Source organism: Odontesthes bonariensis, chromosome 14, assembly GCF_027942865.1.
Source record: "Odontesthes bonariensis isolate fOdoBon6 chromosome 14, fOdoBon6.hap1, whole genome shotgun sequence".
NCBI lineage: Eukaryota > Metazoa > Chordata > Actinopteri > Atheriniformes > Atherinopsidae > Odontesthes > Odontesthes bonariensis.
In genome coordinates, this window is record NC_134519.1 from 35,567,649 (window position 1) to 35,589,400 (window position 21,752).

At 46.5% G+C, this 21,752-nt stretch overlaps 1 protein-coding gene across 2 annotated transcripts in view; it reads right to left on the minus strand.

Moving 5' to 3' along the window:
- Positions 1-21,499, minus strand: part of LOC142399480 (glycogen debranching enzyme-like) — a 96,583-nt gene extending 75,084 nt beyond the window's left edge. For both annotated transcript variants that reach the window (XM_075484189.1, XM_075484188.1), the window contains exons 1-2: positions 21,407-21,499; positions 4,207-4,334 (exon numbers count right to left, since the gene is read on the minus strand). In XM_075484189.1, the coding sequence (XP_075340304.1) occupies positions 4,207-4,297 (91 nt within the window). In that variant the 5' untranslated portion in view covers positions 4,298-4,334; positions 21,407-21,499. The remainder of the gene's footprint in view (positions 1-4,206; positions 4,335-21,406) is intronic.
- Positions 21,500-21,752: the final 253 nt, after the last annotated feature.

Consider the following 21,752-nt stretch of genomic DNA (forward strand, 5'->3'; position numbering starts at 1 on the left):
ACAAAGTACAACATAAAACGCGGCAGAGCCGGAGAAAAACTGAGCTATAAACAAAAACAAAAGAACAAGGACATGGCATGGAATAAATACTTAGCTTTGATGAAAACGTGGCGTGGAAACGTGGCATCACAATTAACAGCAACAACATGCAACAGTAACAAAGATCCAGCAAAACTGAAAGGGGAGGCAGGAAACTAAATAGGGAGTGAGTGATTAAGTGAGTGGGTGCAGCTGGTGGGGAATGAACAGGTGAGGGGAATGAACTAATGGCAAAACCTAAAACTCAAAACCTGGACATGAACTGAACACAAAAACATAACCTAAACATGAAAACTAAAAACATGAGTCTCGGGGCGTGACAGAGCCCCCCCCTCAAGGGGTGGATCCCAGACATCCCACAAAAGTCCAAGGGTGGGAGGGAGGGGCTCGAAGCCGGTCGGGGAACCAGAAACGGGCGTGGTACCGGCTTCGGGCAGCAGGAGGCAGTGGTCTGGCAGACGCCCAGACCGCAGACGGCGTAGCCGGAACAGGCGGTGGTCTGGCGGACGCCCAGACCGCAGACGGCGTAGCCGGAACAGGCGGTGGTCTGGCGGACGCCCAGACCGCAGACGGCGTAGCCGGAACAGGCGGTGGTCTGGCGGACGCCCAGACCGCAGACGGCGTAGCCGGAACAGGCGGTGGTCTGGCAGACGCCCAGACCGCAGACGGCGTAGCCGGAACAGGCGGTGGTCTGGCGGACGCCCAGACTTCCGTCGGCGTGGCGGCAGGAGACGGCGGTGGTCTGGCGGACGCCCAGACTTCCGTCGGCGTGGCGGCAGGAGACGGCGGTGGTCTGGCGGACGCCCAGACTTCCGTCGGCGTGGCGGCAGGAGACGGCGGTGGTCTGGCGGACGCCCAGACTTCCGTCGGCGTGGCGGCAGGAGACGGCGGTGGTCTGGCGGACGCCCAGACCCCCGATGACGTGGCAGCAGGAAGCGGTGGTCTGGCGGGCGGTCAGACATCTCGTGGCGTGGCAGCAGGAAGCGGTGGTCTGGCGGGCGGCCAGACATCCCGTGGCGTGGCAGCAGGAGGCGGTGGTCTGGCGGGCGGCCAGACATCCCGTGGCGTGGCAGCAGGAGGCGGTGGTCTGGCGGGCGGCCAGACATCCCGTGGCGTGGCAGCAGGAGGCGGTGGTCTGGCGGGCGGCCAGACATCCCGTGGCGTGGGATCAGGAGGCGGTGGTCTGGCGGGCGGCCAGACATCCCGTGGCGTGGCAGCAGGAGGCGGTGGTCTGGCGGGCGGCCAGACTTCCCTCTGCGTGGCGGCAGGAGACGGCCCGGCGGACGCCCGGACCCCCGATGACGTGGCTGGAGGAGGAGCCGGGGACCGTCCCACGGTCGGACGGACCTCCGACGGGGGGGGAGCCCCCCCTTTAAGGGATGGATCCCAGACATCCCCAAAGTCTGGGGGTGGGAGGGAGGGGCTCGAACTAGTGAGTCCATGTCGGGCTCTGCCGCCTTATGGTCAGGCCCTGTGGCCTCTTGGTCAGGCCCTGTGGCCTCGTGGACAGGCCCTAAAGCCTCGTGGACAGGCCCTAAAGCCTCGTGGTCAGGCCCTGTGGCCTCGTGGTCGTGGTCAGGCTCTAAAGCCTCGTGGTCAGGCTCTAAAGCCTCGTGGTCGTGGTCAGGCTCTAAAGCCTCGTGGTCAGGCTCTAAAGCCTCGTGGTCAGGCCCTGTGGCCTCGTGGTCAGGCCCTGTGGCCTCGTGGTCAGGCCCTGTGGCCTCGTGGTCAGGCCCTAAAGCCTCGTGGTCAGGCCCTAAAGCCTCGTGGTCAGGCCCTGTGGCCTCTTGGTCAGGCCCTGTGGCCTCTTGGTCAGGCCCTGTGGCCTCTTGGTCGTGGTCAGGCTCTGTGGCCTCTTGGTCGTGGTCAGGCTCTAAAGCCTCGTGGTCAGGCTCTAAAGCCTCGATAACGGCTGGGGCCGGGGCCAGCTCTGGAACCGCTGGGGCCGGGGCCAGCTCTGGAACCGCTGGGGCCGGGGCCAGCTCTGGAACCGCTGGGGCCGGGGCCAGCTCGGGAACCGCTGGGGCCGGGGCCAGCTCGGGAACCGCTGGGGCCGGGGCCAGCTCGGGAACGGCTGAGTCTCTGGTGACTGTGGCTGAGGAGAAGCTGTACAGCATGGTTACCTCGTGTGGCTCCAAGCCAAAAATGTCCTGGGTTGCTGAGCGCTGCACGCTCATGACCTCCACCCAGATGTCCGCCACATCCGGCAAGTGTCGGAGAACCTGTTTTTTTAAAAAGAAGTCCACCAGGTCATCAGCCACGTTTAATTGCTGCCAGGCGGTGCCGTCCCGGGCCAAGCAGCACCAGAATTTTGTGACCAGCCTCCAGAATGCGTTCTCGTCCGCCGCGTCCATTTCTGGCTGGATCTTTCTGTCAAGTTGTGGAGTAGAAGGGGAGGACACGGATGCGGACTTATAAAGAAAAGGGTGATTTATTAACAAAAAACAAAGTACAACATAAAACGCGGCAGAGCCGGAGAAAAACTGAGCTATAAACAAAAACAAAAGAACAAGGACATGGCATGGAATAAATACTTAGCTTTGATGAAAACGTGGCGTGGAAACGTGGCATCACAATTAACAGCAACAACATGCAACAGTAACAAAGATCCAGCAAAACTGAAAGGGGAGGCAGGAAACTAAATAGGGAGTGAGTGATTAAGTGAGTGGGTGCAGCTGGTGGGGAATGAACAGGTGAGGGGAATGAACTAATGGCAAAACCTAAAACTCAAAACCTGGACATGAACTGAACACAAAAACATAACCTAAACATGAAAACTAAAAACATGAGTCTCGGGGCGTGACAGTTCCCCTTCAAAAGAGACCTCAACCAGGCCTCTACTCAAAGTGGTTCAAGAACAGCTTTCAATTTACTTTGGGTATGCTTTTTTTTAGAAGTTCCAGGCAAAAATTGCCCAACTGTTAAGGGGTTAAACCACTTTTAAGCTGCAGTCTTTTGAAATGTTTGGAAGAGGTTACTCTAATCTTCTGCATGACTTTGTTCATGACATGTTTGGAAATGATTTCCTTACTTAGCTTTCACAACAACAGAGAGATTACATAACACTCCGATAGAGCCACAGATTTGAACTGACAACGGGCTCAGTATTTATGTGCATACTATTCAGTTTTAGATTCTCAAGACTTTTTTAAATAATAATTTCACTTCACCAATTTAGAATGTTCTAACATAAAACCTAAAAATTACAGGCCGTAATGCAAACTGTGTATACGTTTTATATTATTAAACTGTATACTACTTCTAACCATTTAAGCACCATGGTCGTACAATTGTGACGGATAAAATAAATAAAGTGGATTAAATGAAACAATCTATCATAACAGCCATAATGTCATGCGGTTATGTGGAAGTGTTTATATTGAAGATGTCTGGGTGAGATTTTGAGAAAATAAATACAAAACAATTAACAAGAAAATATGTTTTAATTCAAATATCTCCCGATGGAGACTAAGAGGGTAAGAATTTGCCTTTAGAGAGTGGCAGTTTGCTGTCAGAGTTAGAGTGAGAAGATGGATCAGAGGGCGGCAAGGGCTACAGGGGTGGGCTAAATGGCGCTGGAAACAAGTTAGAGATGGATGAAGTGTACCGGGGTGGAATAGGCACTTTGATGAGCCAGCTGGCTATTGAGTAAAGAAAAAAATTGACAAATAGTGAGCCCACTGAGTTTTTTGTTCCTCATCCTAAGTTTGGATTTCTGGACACTGAACACAAACCAAACAAACAGATATGAACCCCAGTTCTTGGCCACCCAAACACTGAAGCCAAAATTAAGATCTGATTGTAAAACATTCTACTGATTCTTACTGACATGCATTTAACCAATTTTCCAGCTGTTTTTATGTGGATAAAATGACCCAAAATAAGGAAGGATGTTTCATTCAGCATTCACTAAAAGTTGTATAATCCAAGACACTGAAACATACTGATGCAAATTTAAGGGATTACATTTATTATCTTCCTGAACTTTGGGTCACATTCAGTCTTTTCTATTTCTAACCACTTAAGCTGCAATCTTGCCGTCAAAATATAGTTTTCTTAAAAAATATTTAAAATCCCTGGAGCTTAAAGAGCTTAATTTTCTTAAATAAATACAATATGTTCAGTCATGCAGTAAAGTGGAAGACATTGAATTGAAAAAAGTCTTACCTTGTTCAAGTCTGAACAGGGTTCGATCTAAATTCTCCTTGTCGTTCAGCATAAGGACTCTGATCTGCTTCAGGTGCTGAGGTAACATCATGAGAAGATCTTCTCAAATTGAAGTGATACCTGGTCTCCTGTCAATAGAAAAAATGACAAGATGATACATAGATACTACATATAATAAAACCAACCATGCAAAAGGACTTGTTTTGTTGTCAGTGAATTTCCCCCCTGAAGTGGAGCAAAGCATTGGCACTGCGTTTTCAATATACAGTATGGATCTGCAGCACACCACCACTGGTGGCTCAATACTTCCAGAAGTCTCTTACTAACTACACAATATCTTAATGACAGATGGTAGGGTTAGAAATGATGTATACTAAAAATAAGCAAGTTAAATTTTACAACAGAGAGCTCTGAAAAATAACAGGACAGCAGCCCATGGTAGTTAGCTTTACTGTTACTATTGCTAAGTTACAAACGATAAGTGTTTTTGCAGCAATCTACAACACAAGAGTTATCTCCTCGGTCGGTGGTAACATCCTTAAGATACTATAAGCTACGTTTATTTCCACCATGTGAGCTGCCTTGTAACTGACCTTTTAAGATTTTTGTAGGTGTGAAAGCAGATCTCAAAACTCAGACTTAACCTACTTGATTTCCTCCTGCAACAAAACAGCTGATACCCTTGCAAGGTATTGAGATGACTGAGCATCAGCAATAATTTACCTTAGTGAAAACTGCCTTTTGTCCAGCTAGTTGTTACTTCAGTGATTAAACATGAGATAAGACGAGATTCGAATCAAGTTTGCTTGACTAATGGATTGTATATTTAATTACTTTGAAGCAAACAAATATACATATACATTTTTGTACCCCATAATGAGGCTGACATTCTGTTTGACTGAAATTATGCACTAATTGAAGGTTAATTTGACTCCGTATATAACAAGGTCAATGGGAAGCGTAACCAGCAGCTGACTTTCTGCTTTTGGATGTCTTAGCACGTCAGGTTCTTGGAAGAGAGCATGTGTTCCGAGACGTGTAGATATCCTTGCGGAGACAGACAAATGGCTGACATCGCGATTTGGATTCCCAAGGACTGTGCTGCTGCAAATATGCAGCTTGCTAGAGCCACAATTCTAGAGAGAAATACGCCGATCAAACCCAATTCCACTACACGTCCAGGTCCTCACCACCCTTGGATTTTTGGCCACGGGAACCTTTCAGCGGGAGATTGGAGACAGATCGGGGGTGTCCCAGTCCTCTGTGAGTCGTGCGCTCCCCTTGGTCATCAAAGCTTTTATCAGTTTATCACCCATGGTACATCAGATTCCCAAACACTGCTGTCCAACAAGTTCAAATTAGGAGGCTTTCATGCTGTGGCTGCCAAACATAATCAGAGCAATAGACTGCACACATATACGCATCAAAGCACCCGTGCTGTTGTGGAGCGCACTAATGACTTGAAGGCCAGGTGGGTGTGTCTCGATACAGCGGGGGGCTAACTGCTCTGTAGCCCAGAGAAGGCACGCAAGATTTGCACAATATTGCCATGAACGAGGGTCTCCTACTACCTGAACCAGCCCAGGCAGACCAGAAGGTCTGGTGCTAGGAGACCCCCCTCATGGACAGCCCTATCAAAGTGCCATCATGATGAGGCAACAACTGATTGCACGGCTTTAGTTGCAGTCATCGAGCGCCTGCCCATGCCGAGCCGTTTTTTTATTTCCTTTTATCAGGTGCAGTCATATACATTCATACATTCAGAGGTACATCACAGGTAGAGGTAGTCCATGGATTTTGGCATCCCAACAATGTCCAGATAGAGTCCGTATTTGAAGGTGGGCAATTTGAATGGCAGGGGTGGGGGGGGAATAAATAAATCAGACAAAAACACATGCATATAGAACACTGCAGTCACATCAAAGGTCATATCAATTAATAAAATGAGAGATAATTGGGGACCATTTAGTCAGGAATACATCAGTTTTCAAGTGCAACCTTGCAGTTATATTTTCCATATAGTAAACATCTTTAACTTTCTCTCTCCATTGTGCTACTGTGGGGGGCTGTGGTCTCAGCCAGGAAATTGTAATCATCTTCTTAGCAATTAGAAGAAGAATTCTCAGCAGTATTCTCTGATTATTATTTTCTAGATCTTCTGGCAATATTCCTAATACAAAACACACTGGATCTAATGGAAGATCTACATTTAAACACTTCTTTATTTCATTTTGTATGTTTAACCAGTATCTTAACAGTTTCGGGCAGTCCCAAAATATATGCGTGTGGTCTCCTATAATGCCACAGCCCCTCCAGCACTGATCTGAGATGTCCATAAATTTTGATGTGACAAGAGGAGTCCTGAAGAACCTCATCTTAATTTTCCATTCAAATTCCTTCCAGATGGGGCTATTTGTAGTTTTGTGTCCCTCTCTGCATGACAATTCCCAGTTACTATCTGGAATAATGGTGTTCATTTCCAGTTCCCATTTTTCTTTAATGTCGAAACTGTTATCTGTCAATTCTTCTTGTAGTATCTTATATAAGTGTGACATAATTTTCTTCTTAATAGTCCCTTTAATTATTAAAATAAAGAAGTGTTCTAGATTAGAGGGTGAAGTGCATATTTTTTCCCATTCTTTGTGCTTCTGTAAATAGTGTCTCAGTTGAAGATATTTAAAAAGATCATGGGCTGGAAGGTTATATTTGTGTCTAAGCTGCTCATAGGACATCAGGACTCCTCCGTCAAATAATTGGTCTAGCATAACTAAGCCATTCTGCTCCTATTTCTTAAACCCTGTTCTTAATTCGGATGGAAGAAAGTCTATATTATGCGCAATCTTCATTGCTCTGGATATTGATGCCGGGAGTCTTAATTTCTTTCTCACATTGGACCATATTTTTAAAGTGGTTTTCACCCACTGGTTATTAATTTTATTTATTTTCCAGGTGTCATGACTCATAAATGGGATAGTGTCTAGGGGTAAGTTTAGGCAGTCACTTTGCTCCATCTTAACCCAAATAGTATCATTGTCTTGAGAGATCCATGCAACCAATGATCTGAGCTGGGCCGCCCAGTAATATTTTTTCAAGTTAGGTAAATCGAGGCCCCCCCTTTCTTTTGTACATAGCATTTTTTTCAATCTAATTCTGGGCCTTTTGTTCTGCCAAATAAATTTAGATAGCCAATTATCGATTGTTTTGAATGTGGAAGTGGGGACCTCTATGGGTAGAGATTGGAACATAAAAAGCAACCTTGGTAATATATTCATTCTTATTGTTTCCACTCGTCCTATTAGGGATAAGGGGAGAACTTCCCATCTCGTGAGGTCATTTTTTATTTCGCCCACCAATTTACCATAGTTGGCCTTGTACAGCTGTGATGTATCAGGTGTTATAATGATACCCAAGTATCTGAACCCTTGATTAGACCAGTGGAATTTAATACTTCCTGTTAGTTGTACAGGCCAGTGCCCTACCAGCATCATTGCCTCTGACTTTGATTGATTAATTTGGTAGCCTGAGAGTTCTCCATATTCCTTTAAGTTTCTCATTAATGCTGGGACAGAGGAGACCGGATCACTAATATATGTCAGTATGTCATCTGCATAAAGAGAAATTTTGTGTTCTACTTGGCCTTGATCTTTTATGCCCTTAATGTCTTCATTTTGCCTGATTAATGCAGCTAGAGGTTCTATATTTATGGCGAAAAGCAAAGGGCTAAGACAGTCACCTTGTCGAACCCCCCTCTCCAAATAGAAAAATTGTGAACAACATCCATTCACTCTGACACGTGATTTTGGTTTTGTGTAAATAACCTTTATCCAGTCTAAAAATGTAGGATGGAACCCCATAGCAGCCAGTGTTTTATATAAAAATTGCCACTTCACTGTGTCAAAGGCTTTCCGAGCATCAAAACTAATAAGCATAGAGTTTTGTGTATTTTTTTTCTTGGCACATGTTATGATGTTTAATGTTCTTCTTATATTATTAGCTCCTTGTCGCCCAGGAATGAATCCTGTCTGGTCTGGATTAATCAATTTTCCTATAATTTTTTGCATTCTCTTCGCCAGGATATATGTCAGCAGCTTTTGGTCATTACATAGCAGGCTAATGGGTCTATATCCCTCACAAAATGCAGGGTCCTAACCCTCTTTATGGATCACTGATATAATAGCTTCCGACCATGTATTCGGTGGGTCGCCTTTAGTAAGAACATAGTTAAAAACTTTAGTTAGCACAGGTATTAAATCATCTATGAAGCATTTATAAAACTCTCCAGGTAGTCCGTCTGTTCCCGGAGATTTGTTGTTTTTCAGTGTTTTTATGGCTTCTCGTATTTCAAGTTCGGTAATATCTGATATCATTTGTAATGCTTCATCTTCAGACAATGAGGGAAGATGCAGGCTGGAGATGAAGGCCTCAGGATCGCCGTTTTTAGTTTTTGATCCAGTGTCCCCATACAGTTTTTCATAGAATGTTTCAAAAGCATCTGCTATTTCTTTTGGATGCGAGACTATTGTTTTAAATGTGGGGTGTACAACCTTAGAAACCACACGACTAGCCTGGGCCTTCCGAAGTTGAAAAGCTATCACGCGACTTGCTCTGTTTCCCATCTCATAATATCGTTGTTTGGAGAATCTTAAGGCTCCTTCTGCTTTATATGTAAGGAGTTTGTCCAGAGCTTTCCTAGTTTCTTTTAATTCTAACAAAATGTTATGTATTCCTGCAGATTTATATTCTGATTCCAACTGCTTTATCTTATTTTCTAATTGGTCACTCAGAGTTATTGGTTCAATATGGCAATCTGTTACTTTGTATGTATGCTGTTGAGATAGACAAAATAAGTCAATTCTAGAGTAGCTGCTGTGTACACTAGAGAAAAAACTAAAGTCTTTTCCTGAGGGGTTTCTAGATCTCCAGGGGTCAACAAGTCCTAATTCTGAAATCATACTGTTAAGTGTTTTGGTTTTTATAGTTTGGGGTCCTCCCTCTGCTGGCATTCTGTCTAGCCTTCCATCCTGTACAGCATTGAAATCTCCCCCAACTATTATGATGCCCTTAGCATTATCAGCAATAACATTTGCAATTTCCTTAAAGAAATTCTGGTCCGTTTTGTTTGGAGCATACAAATTCAATATAGACATTTCCACGTCTCCTATTGTACCAATGACCATAATAAACCTCCCCAACTTATCCTGAATAACGTTTTCAGAGGAGAAGGCCAATGTCCTGCTAATTAGGGTTGCAACTCCCCTTTTTTTACCAAACGATGCACTTAATACTTGACCCACCCATTCCCTCTTTAGTTTTTTATGTTCTCCTTCTGGTAAGTGGGTTTCCTGTAATAGGGCAATTGAACAATGTAATTTTTTTAATTGACTATATATTTTTTTCTTTTAATGGGATGATTCAGTCCACGGACATTATACGTAATTATGGTCAAATTATTCATACATGTAAAGCAAAAGCTTCATCTTGTCCTCAAACCCAGACCTCTGTTTCACTGTAATGCACCTGTTAAGTACCTGAGACATAACACATGACTGCACAACTGTCAGAATGATATGAACAAGTATTGAACGTGATGAGAAGAAAAAACTTCTACATAGGAACAAAGAACTAACTTCCAAGACCTGAGCTGGTTGCCCGAACATCTTACTAACCAGCTTCTGGAAAAACGGAGAGTTGTGACAAAAATCTCTCAGGGGGAGACACTTAGTGCTATGGCGACTATCAAGAGTCGCCCATAAGTGAAATAAAATACAATCAAAGAAATAAAAATAACCAAATAAAAATTACCTAACTAAAACCCTTCATCCTCTGAAGGAGAAACCCTGTTATTTTTCGTGTTTTTTTTTTTTTTAAATAAACCAGCCAAATTGGATTAAGTACAGATCAAGGAAACATTTAAGTCTGATCTCTTGGCAACGCTATTTAGCGACTTATTATCAGTCTATTTACCTCTCACGGTTGTTTAGTGTTCATTCATCACCTCGAACAAAAGTCTGCAAGTCCGCGTTGGTCATCGTTAAAAGTCCCGATCTGTTTGATGCCGATGCCGTGACCAGGGGGTTGTGTAGCAGCTCCTTCTGGAGGTCCTCCCGCTCATCAGCCTTCACGTTAATTCCCATCTTCTTGAGCGTGGGGGCCGCCTCCGAAAGGGTCGCAAAAGTCTTCACGCCAGATTCCAGGTGGATTCTCAGCTGGGCAGGGAACAGTTTTCGGCTTTCACTTTTTTCTCTTTAAGTTGTTTTATCACCTCCCGTACCTGTTTGCGTTTCTTCTGCACCTCCGATGTGCAGTCCTGGTCGAAAAAGATCCTCTGTCCTTGATGTGTCATTTCCCGTTTTTTCCAGGCTTGCTGGAGTATCCTGTCCTTTACTCTGTAGTTGGAGAACCGGACTATGATGGATCTAGGCGGGGCGGGTTCCTTCGGTTTCATAGTTAGTGAGCGGTGGGCTCTCTCCACGCACAGGTCCAAGTCATCCGGTAAGTCAAACGAGTTGCGCATTAAATTGGATATGAACTTAATCATATCGTTCATTTCCTCTCCCTCTTTTACCCCGTATATGCGCAGATTCTTCCGTCTCGCCCTGGACTCCAGATCTTCACACTTAGCGGATAGTTTAACTTCTCTCTGAAGTAGATAGCGAATGGCTCTCTCATGTCGGAGCGTTTTGTCTTCCGTGTCACTCACTCTCTGTTCCACGTTCGTTACTTGTTGTTCCAGTCTTGTCGTGCGACTCAGCACATCGTCGAGGGTGGATTCAACCCTCGACAGGGTAGCCTTCGTATCTTGAGAGGCCTCTGAATGTTCCCTCCGCAGGTCACGTAGCTCGGCGAGCACCGCCGCCATTTCTTCCACATCGCCCGCTTCAGTTTCTGTTCGTTTCTCGTCTTTTTTAGCCGTCTTTCCTTTTTTGTCTGTCTCCTTTCTTAGAGTGGACATTCTGACCTCAGTACGGAGCGACAAATTTTAATTAAACATGAATTTGGCTAGTTTTTAAGGGTTTCTTCCCGCAGCCGGAGAATCAGCCTGTTGCTCCTACCATGACGTCACCGGAAGTGAGCCGTTTTTTTAAAGCCATTTTCATATCAAACCATTTCTTTTTTACTTCGGTGACATTAGGAACTACAGGTGACACGGAATTAACAGCACTCATAATTGCGTCCCATTTCTTGGCTTTAGCAGGTCCCGTAATTCTGGATCTCTGAAAGCAGAACTTCAATCTCAGAGCCCGTAAAGTTCTTCTTTTTGCGCCCTGATGCCATTCTCGTGACTCAACACTTCCTGGCACAGGAGAGAGGAAGCGCAGCCTCATATGGTATTATTTAGGTCATGGAGAATGCAAATTTACTATCCTGCACTTAAATACGCACGGGTGGCATTCATCATTTACGCAGGTTGTTTACACACTTTTTCTGAAGTTAAGAGCGTTTGTTGAATCTGACGTACGAAAAAGGTACGAGAAATTTAGAATAAAAATACGAAAATGTTCTTGCATGAGGCCCATTGTGTCCAGTATGCTAGATTGGTAGTTACAGTCATTATTGTGTAGGAAAACAGAATTAGGCTATTTTGCATCTCGATTTGGAATCTCTATTTTTCATTTGATGGAAATAAAATATCTCAAAAATCTAATCCGTGCATACAGTTTTCATTTAAAAAGTTTGAATAAAATAAGAAGTTCGTATGAACCAGCAACCTTTAATCTAAGATGATATTCACTTGTTGTACACCCATACCTTAGAACTGGAGTTCCGTTGAGTTTGTCTACCATCACTCATTACATCAGTCACTCAATCATATATAAATTAAGTATGGGCATTTTAAGTGATTTTTGAGGTCGACTAATCAAGCCAACTGAAGCTGATTCATCATTAAACTAACATTAATCACCAAAGCAGTTATTTGTTCCTGTCGTCTGCTGCCAGCGCATACGACAAGATATGGTGGCCGACATGTGCAAAAGCGATGCAAACGGCTAACAAATCCAACAGTAAAACGCTGCAAGAGAAAAATGTGGCAATCACAAAAACGACCGGAGCACACGCGACTCAAACGGCAAACCGACTGCAAGAGAGAAACTCACTGCAAAATTCAAAACACATGCAAGAAAGAAACGTGCTGCACACTCCAAAACACATGCAAGAGAGAAAAACACAACGGAAGTTCGCGAGACCACTAGGGGGTCTCGACCTTTGGGAAAGGGGAAATGGGAGATGGGAGATGGGAGATCGGAGGAGTAACGAAGGAGAAGAAAGTATAAAGGTACTGTGGAGGGGGGCGTGGTGCATCAGCTGCAGAGGAGAGGTGGGAAGGGCTCAGAGGACAGTGGGAGGGGAGATGATTGGCACACCTGTACATCATCGGCTAATCATTCTCCCCTTTATCAGTAGCGTGCTGGTCCAGGCAGGGAAGGGGATGACAAGATCGAGAACCAGAGCCAGAGACGGAAGGACGAACCGAGCACAAGGAGAAGCTGGAGATCATCTTCTGCCGTTCTGGCTGTTAACCTCGATCAGTATAAAATAAACAAGTATAAGTCAACCACGGTCTCTGCTTGTGTGTTGGGTGAACCCACGGTGGCAACAGGATTTGCTACACTGGCGCCCAACTGATCCCAACAACACAGCAGGATGACAGAGCCACAACAACCAGTGAACGTGTTGGCAGGAATGCTGAACGAGATCGCTAAGATGAGCCAGGACCAAGCCGCCGCGAACAGGCAGCACCTGGCAGCGCTGCACACTCAGGCAGAGAAGCAGACGCGGCTGCTGGAGGCGATGCTGTCCCAGGCGGGGGCAAGCACACTGGGTCCCTCTTTTCCAGGAATGACTGTCCACAAAATGACGACAGAGGACGATCCGCAGTCATTCCTGGAAATGTTTGAGGCGACAGCGACGGTATGTGGCTGGCCCGCGGCGGAGTGGGCGGTACGGCTGCTGCCACTGCTGTCAGGGGAGGCGCAGACGGCGGCGCTCTGCCTACCGGCCTCCAGCCGAGGGCAGTACTGGGACGTGAGGCGGGCTGTCCTGGATCGCCTCGGCTTCTCCACGGAGGACCACCGACGGAGGTTCCGGGAGACAAAGCTGGGACCCAACGACCGCCCGTTTGTATACGCTCAGCAGCTGAAAGACGCTGCAACCAGGTGGCTGCAATCTGAGGGGTCGGCGGGGGAGGAGCGGATGCTGGAGACGGTGGTCATGGAACAGTTCACCGAGGGGCTCCCAAGCAGCACCTCGGCCTGGGTGCGGTGCCTGGCGACGGCCATCACGCTGGCGGAGGACCACCTGGCTGTCCACTCCCGTGACCTAGCGCCGGAGGTTCGGCCGACGCCGTTTGCCCGTCCCACACCGGCACCCCGCAGGAGGCCTCCACAGTCACCCGGTCCTCCGATCAGCACGGCCACCCGACCCACCCCGCTTCCCCGGTCTAACCAACTGTCTCTTTTTTCCCCGCCACAGGGCCTGCGCGCTGCGGACACTGTCCTCAGCCCACAGACGGTCCCTCAAGCGGCACTGCAGGAGTGCTGGAGGTGTGGACGGCCCGGACACTTTCGCCGGGAGTGCCCTCTCATGGAGGTCGGTCAGGTGATCAGCACCCTCCGCCGGTCCGGGAGGGACGTACAGCGTTCCGGTAAAGATTCAGGGGGGTACACATCAGGCGATGGTGGACTCGGGGTGCATGCAGTCCATGGTTCACCAGAATCTGATTCGACCCGGGGCTTTGATAGAAGCGAGCTGGGTGGATATTAAATGTGTGCACGGGGATATCCACAGATACCCTATTGCGTCAGTGGAAATTCGTTATAAGGGGAAAAAGCATAGTGTGAAGGCTGCGATTAGCTCCCGCCTGGCGCACCCTCTTATTCTGGGTACTGATTGGCCGGGGTTTGATAAACTAGTGGGGCAGTGTGTGGGGGTGCGCTCACGACCAACAGGGACATGGGATATGTGCGCTGTGCTCAGCGGTGACGCGAGGTTGTCCGACACTGATGACGGGGAGGGGGAGCCGGCAGCGCCTCCTCAGGAGGCTCCGCAGGTTCCCGCGTTTGACTCCATGGAAGATTTTCCACTTGAACAGTCTCGTGATGATACTCTACGCTTTGCCTTTGACCAATTGATACGAATTGATGGTCATATGGTGCGCCCTGACGCAGCGTTAACATATCCACACTTTTCATTACGGAGGGACAGGTTGTACCGAGTGAGTCGTGACACTCAGACGGAGGAGATAATTACCCAGTTGCTGGTACCGAAAAGCCGCCGGGAAATGGTTTTCCAGGCGGCTCACTACAACCCAATGGCTGGGCATATGGGGTACGAAAAAACACTGAACCGGGTAATGGCCCGTTTCTATTGGCCTGGCATTAGAGCGGACGTTCGCCGCTGGTGTGTGTCCTGCGCTGAATGCCAGTTGGTTAACCAACCAGCCATCCCGAGAGCACCGTTGCGCCCGTTACCACTGATCGAGGTCCTGTTTGAACGGATCGGGATGGACCTCATCGGGCCATTTCACCGGAGCACACGTGGATACCTTGGCAAGGGCCCTTTGTGGTCACACGGCAAGTGGGTGACGTTGACTATGAGCTTGTGCGATCTGACAGGGGAGGTGCGACACAGATTTACCACCTCAACCTCCTTAAAGCATGGAGGGAGGCGGCGTCTGTTTCACTGGTGACGACAATTGCAGAGAGAGATGAGTTGGGGCCCGAGGTACCAAAATCGACCAATCCCGCCTCGCTCCTTTGTGAGAACCACCTCTCTCCGTCACAGAAAGCAGATGTAGCCAAGTTGCAGCAGCGTTACGCGGATGTGTTCTCCCCCCTGCCAGGACGCACAAGCCTTATTCAACACCACGTGGAGACTCACCCGGGCGTGACAGTGCGTTCACGACCCTATCGGTTGCCTGAACACAAAAGAAAAGTGGTACAGGCAGAATTGAAGGCCATGTTGGAAATGGGTGTGATAGAAGAGTCCAACAGTGCCTGGTGTAGTCCCATTGTTCTTGTAGTCAAGAAGGATGGGTCTATCTGGTTCTGTGTGGACTATCGCAAGGTGAATGATGTTTCACGGTTTGATGCCTATCCCATGCCCCGGGTCGACGAGCTCCTGGATCGCCTGGGCACAGCTCGATTTTTTACGACGCTGGATTTGACCATTGGCTACTGGCAAATTCCTCTATCTCCAGAGTCTAAGGAAAAATCGGCCTTCTCCACTCCGTACGGTTTGTACCAATTTGTTACACTTCCATTCGGGTTGTTCGGGGCCCCAGCCACGTTCCAACGCCTCATGGACCGGGTGCTGAGGCCGCACGTTGCATATGCTGCCGCCTATCTGGATGACGTGATCATCCATAGCAACAGCTGGGCGGAGCATGTGTGGCAGGTGGCCGCGGTGCTCGAGTCACTGAGGCAGGCGGGGCTCACGGCCAACCCGAAGAAGTGTGCAGTTGGACGGAGGGAGGTACGGTATCTGGGGTACCACTTGGGCGGCGGGCAGGTGCGTCCACAGGTCAACAAGACAGCAGCGATTGCAGCCTGCCAGAGGCCCAAGACAAAAAAGGAGGTGAGGCGGTTTTTGGGGCTGGCCGGTTACTACCGGCTTTTTACCTCACTCGAAAGGGTGCCTCACATCCGGTCCAGTGGACGGAGCAGTGCCAGGTGTCGCTTGAGAGGGTAAAACAGACCCTCTGTGGGGAGCCTCTTCTTCACACTCCTAACTTCTCTCTCCCGTTTACTCTGCAGACTGATGCATCGAACAGAGGGCTGGGGGCCGTTCTGTCCCAGCAGGTGCGGGGTGTCGACCGCCCAGTGCTCTACATCAGCAGGAAACTGTCCGAGAGGGAGGCCAGGTACAGCACCGTGGAGAAGGAGTGCCTGGCCATCCGGTGGGCGGTCGATGCTCTGCGGTACTACCTGTTGGGACGTCCATTCACCCTCTGTTCGGACCATGCTCCCCTCCAGTGGCTCCACCGCATGAAAGATACTAATGGCCGGATCACCCGATGGTATCTGGCCATGCAGCCTTTCAAGTTCAAGGTGGTCAGATCGTCGTGGCCGACTTCCTTTACCGCTCCCACAAGGAGGGGGAGGGGCCAGCTCCCTGGCCTGGGTCGGGCGGTGGAGGTATGTGGAGGGGGGCGTGGTGCATCAGCTGCAGAGGAGAGGTGGGAAGGGCTCAGAGGACAGTGGGAGGGGAGATGATTGGCACACCTGTACATCGTCGGCTAATCATTCTCCCCTTTATCAGTAGCGTGCTGGTCCAGGCAGGGAAGGGGATGACAAGATCGAGAACCAGAGCTAGAGACGGAAGGACGAACCGAGCACACGGAGAAGCTGGAGATCATCTTCTGCCATTCTGGCTGTTAACCTCGATCAGTATAAAATAAACAAGTATAAGTCAACCACGGTCTCTGGTTGTGTGTTGGGTGAACCCACAGTGGCAACGGGATTTGCTACAGCTACGTTGTCTTGTATGTTTTTTTTAAACACTTGGTATAAAACCATAAAGGACAATGTACCTTTTGACTCTCTTCTCCTTCGTTACTTTAGTCGATTTCCCATAGTCGATCCCCTATCGGATAAGGCCTATCCCACACAGCTTGAGACCCTAAAGTGGCCTGGCCAACTTCCATTGTGTTTTTCTCTCTTGCATGTGTTTTGGAGTTTGCAGCGCATTTCTCTCTTGCATGTGTTTTGGAGTTTGCAGCGCATTTCTCTCTTGCATGTTTTTTTTTAAGTTTGCAGCGCGTTTCTCTCTTGCAAGTTTTTTTTTTAAGTTTGCAGCGCGTTTCTCTCTTGCATGTTTTTTTTAAGTTTGCAGCGCGTTTCTCTCTTGCATGTGTTTTGGAGTTTGCAGCACGTTTCTCTCTTGCATGTGTTTTGGGGTTTGCAGCATGTTTCTCTCTTGCATGTGTTTTGAAGTTTGCAGCGCGTTTCTCCCTTGCATGTGTTTTGGGGTTTGCAGCGCGTTTCTCTCTTGCATGTGTTTTGAAGTTTGCAGCACGTTTCTCTCTTGCATCTGTTTTGGAATTTGCGTCGCATGTGCTCAGGTCGTTTTTGCGATTGCCGCATTTTTCTCTTGCAGCGTTTTACTGTTGGATTTGTTTTGCCTTTTGCACGTGTCAGCCACCGTAACAAGAGGCTCAGTGCAGGAATCAATCATCTCATCTTGTATACATACATCACAAAGGAGTAGCCTGACGACGCCATCCTACGTACTTCTGCCCAAAGATTTTGGCTCCACACATAGTCTGGCCAAATCCATTGAGTCCATTGTAGTCCATGTAATTGTAGTTCAACCGCAGCGGAAATAAACATGGCGACGGAATAACGCTAGAAGCTATCCATGAAGTTGTCTCAACTCTGGAGAGCATTACATAATTAAAACAAGAGCAAGAGGAATGCCTCGTCAATTTTGGTACCGGTATAATGAAAGCAGATGTGGGAAGCGTGATTCGCGAGCTAGAGCCTCGCAAGAGTAAGCATGAACCTCGGCGCATAAGCTACGTCCTTTCTAAACATTACTGATTGGTTAAGGGAACTCCAATGAATTTAAGTTGCTGATTCAGGTCCCACCCTCCATGGAAACGGATTCCTCTTGGGTTTTTCCAGACTGTTTGACGGAGTCAACAGTCGGCTTTCGCCCAGGCTAACAAAGGAGATGACTTTAGAAGAAGTAGGAATTTCCATCCTGGGAGAAGAAGAGGCGAGTTCACCCAGACTACACTGAGAATGTAAGCGCAGACTCTACTTCTAGAAGATTATTAGGAACATTGTAGCAGGAAGTATTTGGTGAAGAGTGCAATTTCTTTTGCAGCCACCTGTCGCAGTAAAAGTGAGAGAAGAAGCTGCAGCATGACCTGAACAAGGTGGTGCTTCCATTTAATTTGAAAAACAAAAATAGAAAGAAATAAGTAAGTAAGTAGCATCAAAGAGTTGAAGGTGCCCTGTATGATGGAACATGCTAGAATTCTCTTAATGTTTAACTTGTATATGCTCCCTTTGGGTCAGATATTGCAGAATTTTAACATCAATTATCACAGTTATGCAGACGATACACAACTTTATGTGTCTCTGTCACCGGACGACTGCAGCCCAGCAGACGTACTGTGTCAGTGTCTGGAGGAAGTAAACACCTGGATGAGAGAGAATTTTCTACAATTAAATGAAGACAAAACTGAGATCATTCTGTTTGGTAGCAAAAAGAAGAGGGTCAGCATTGGTAAATATCTTGAGACTCGGGACCTTACAATCACTGACCAAGTTGGTAACCTCGGAGTGTTGATAGACTCAGATCTGACTTTCAGCAGCCACATCAAAGCTGTCACCAAGGCAGCTTTTTACCATCTCAGAAACATCAACAGAATTAAAGGTTTCCTCTCCCAAAAAGACCAGGAGAAACTCATCCATGCATTCATCTCCAGTAGACTCCATTACTGTAATGCTCTTTTAACTGGACTTCCCAAAAAGAGCATTAAACATCTGCAGCTCATCCAGAACGCTGCTGCTGGAGTTTTAACCCGGACTAAGAGATCTGAACACATCCCAGCAGCTTTAAAATCTTTACTCTGGCTTCCAGTCAGTCACAGAATAGATTTTAAAAGCCTGCTGATGGTTTACAAATCCAAGAATGGTTTAGGCACCAAAAAATACATCTGTGATATGTTCAGAGAATATAAACCCAGCAGAGCTCTTAGATCCAAGGACTCAGGTCAGCTGGTCCAGTCCAGAGTCCAGACTAAACATGGAGAAGCAGCATTTAGCTGTTCTGCTGCAAACAAGTGGAACAAACTGCCAGTGGAGATTAAACTTTCACCAAATGGAGACATTTTTAAATCCAGGTTAAAAACATTTCTTTTCTCATGTGTCTATGCATGAAATATCTTTTAACTTATCTAGACTGTTGCCTGATTTTAAATTCATTTAAATGATTTTATTTGTTTCTCTTTATATTATTTTATATATTTTTAATGCTTCTTGCACTCCCTGCTGCAATGCTTTTATTTTATGTAAAGCACTTTGAACTGTTTGTACATGAAATGTGCTATACAAATAAATTTGATTTGATGATTTGATTCCTCCAAGTGCAGAACTGGTTGGCAGTTACCCAGAAGTGTATATCCCATACTGTAACCAGGGGTACAAATACTTCTGGAAAGCACAGATATGTGGAGGCATGGCATTTTATTAAATAAATAAATGACCAAGTAGTAAAATTGTGTCTCATTTGTTTTCTTAATCTACTGAGGTCTGATATGAAAATAAGTTATTATTGTAAGAAATATTTAGGCAGAAATAATTCAACTTCCAAGCACCGTTGCAGGCATTCAGCCAAGTTGTCACCTCAGCTACAGTCACGTGATCATCATTCTAATCACACCATTTAGTTTCCCCTCATGTCCTATGGATGGGGGCATCGTCATGCTGGAAGAGACCACTTATGTTTGGTCAGAAGAGGGGAGGCAACTGCTCTAAGCAGCTCTGCACTGATTTCCTGTGACAGCCCCCCCGCCCCCAGGAGACCAACTGGATCCCGTCACTGTGGGTGTCAAGGGTTCAGCGTTGTTGCTGATGTCTTGCAAGTCTGTCTGTACATACATAAATAACAGATAGTAGGTGCTGGTAACAGGTAGAAAGATAAGAACCAGTCAAATAAACAAAAAAATTGATTGAGACATGCTTTGTGTAACCTATTACAACATGAGGAAGTCAGTCCTAACAAAGTATTTTAGTTAGTTAGTTACTGCTCAGACTTTCCTCACTGACGTCGTGCTCTAGTACAATTTATTTTGCAATATTTGTTGTAATATACTTTTGACACATCTTCAGTACACATTTAACACTAATGTCTGAGACAAGTCATTCCAATATTCAATGACAACCTTAAACTACAACCACTGCTTTATAAAAGGTTATACTACTGGGTGCTGTATGTTACGGAGCCCCAAAAGGGATATGGAGGGATTTTTTTTTTTTTTTTGCGAAATCTCGCAAAAGTATTACGGGATCTCGCAAAAAGTAATGCAAGATCTCGCAAAAGTTTTTTTCCCACGTCAGTGAACCAGAAGTAAAACAGACAGCGATTTCAGATGTCTCTCACTTATGTCAAAGCCATGTCTACGTGCAAGAACGGATCTGATGTCTTTACATGTTAGGCCAATAAAATGGAAATCAATAAACTTCTCCCACGGATGATGGGTAGGCTCCTCCATCGCTGTGTCTGTTTTACTTCCGGTTCACCGACGTGGGAAAAAAACTTTTGCGAGATCTCGCAAAAAAAAATCCCTCCATGTCCCTTTAGGGGCTCCGTAGTATGTCAGCACTACAAATTAAAGAAATCCATCCTATGCATGCACACACACACACACACACACACACACACACATACTGTATACATTCTGTACATACACAGTTCAGTGGGACTGAGAGCAGGTTAAGGCATCACATGTCACTGAACCCATTTGAGCCCTCCCTCCGAGGCTGCGCACTGCCTTGCTGTGATCAGGAAGGTCACGAATTTCAGCGCTGATGTTGTGTAATCCGCTAATAAAAGTGGCATCACTGTTCAAGTCGTTGGGCACATCGCAGCCTCGGATGAACAACCCCACAGAGATGAGCACTGATATCTTTGACAGGGGTGACAGGTCCCTGCAAAGCTAGCGTCCACTTTGTGTTTGCCTCCTAAACTGCTCACCATGGACGCTTTGGTTAATGTTGCCTTGTTCACAAGAAGACTAACATTCCGCAGAACCAAATATCAGTTTTCAGTTTTCATTTCATTTACCAGTTTAGCATTCCTTCAATCACTCACATGCGAATCCCTTTTAGGGGCAGGTGGTGTCGTCAAGTTAGAGTTTCTGTGGCAACCATATAGGTCGCATTCTAAAAGTGTCAATTTCACTCAAGTGCTTTAGTCGTCGGGCAAAGTAATGCCATACCCTGACATAAAACAAATGACAAGCTGTTTTCCCATCTAAGGTGTTGGTCCAAATAACCGAGCGCAACGCAAAAAAGGTGTCAGGTTACAGTTCAGACTGTGACAGTTAGCTTAACTGCTGTCAGGCAGCTAACAGAAAAAAAAGCTCAAAACAACAAGCAACCACGAGCATGGGGCAAAACTCCGCGTCATAATAACTGAGACTTCTACAAGACAATGCAAAGACATGTCTGCTTGTTCATTTTCATTTTACCTGTCAGTCGTGTCCGTCACAGCTACAGGAGAACAGTGAGCAGTGGGGGAGTCTGTGTCGGGTGGGCAGCTGCAGAACTGAGGGGGCGTGTCCTCCACCGAAGCGCTGGCCCATTACCGTAATACCATATGCAAGTAAAAAGCGCAGAGACATTCCTTTTCTGGCAAAATAAAAATGTTCACACTGTATCTCATAATTATGAGATTTAAAGTCCTAGTTAAGATATAAAGTCATGATTATAAGATTTAAAGAAATAATTATAAGATATAAAGTCATGATTACAAGATTTAAAGTCATGATTATAAGATTTAAAGTCATGATTACAAGATTTAAAGTCATGATTATA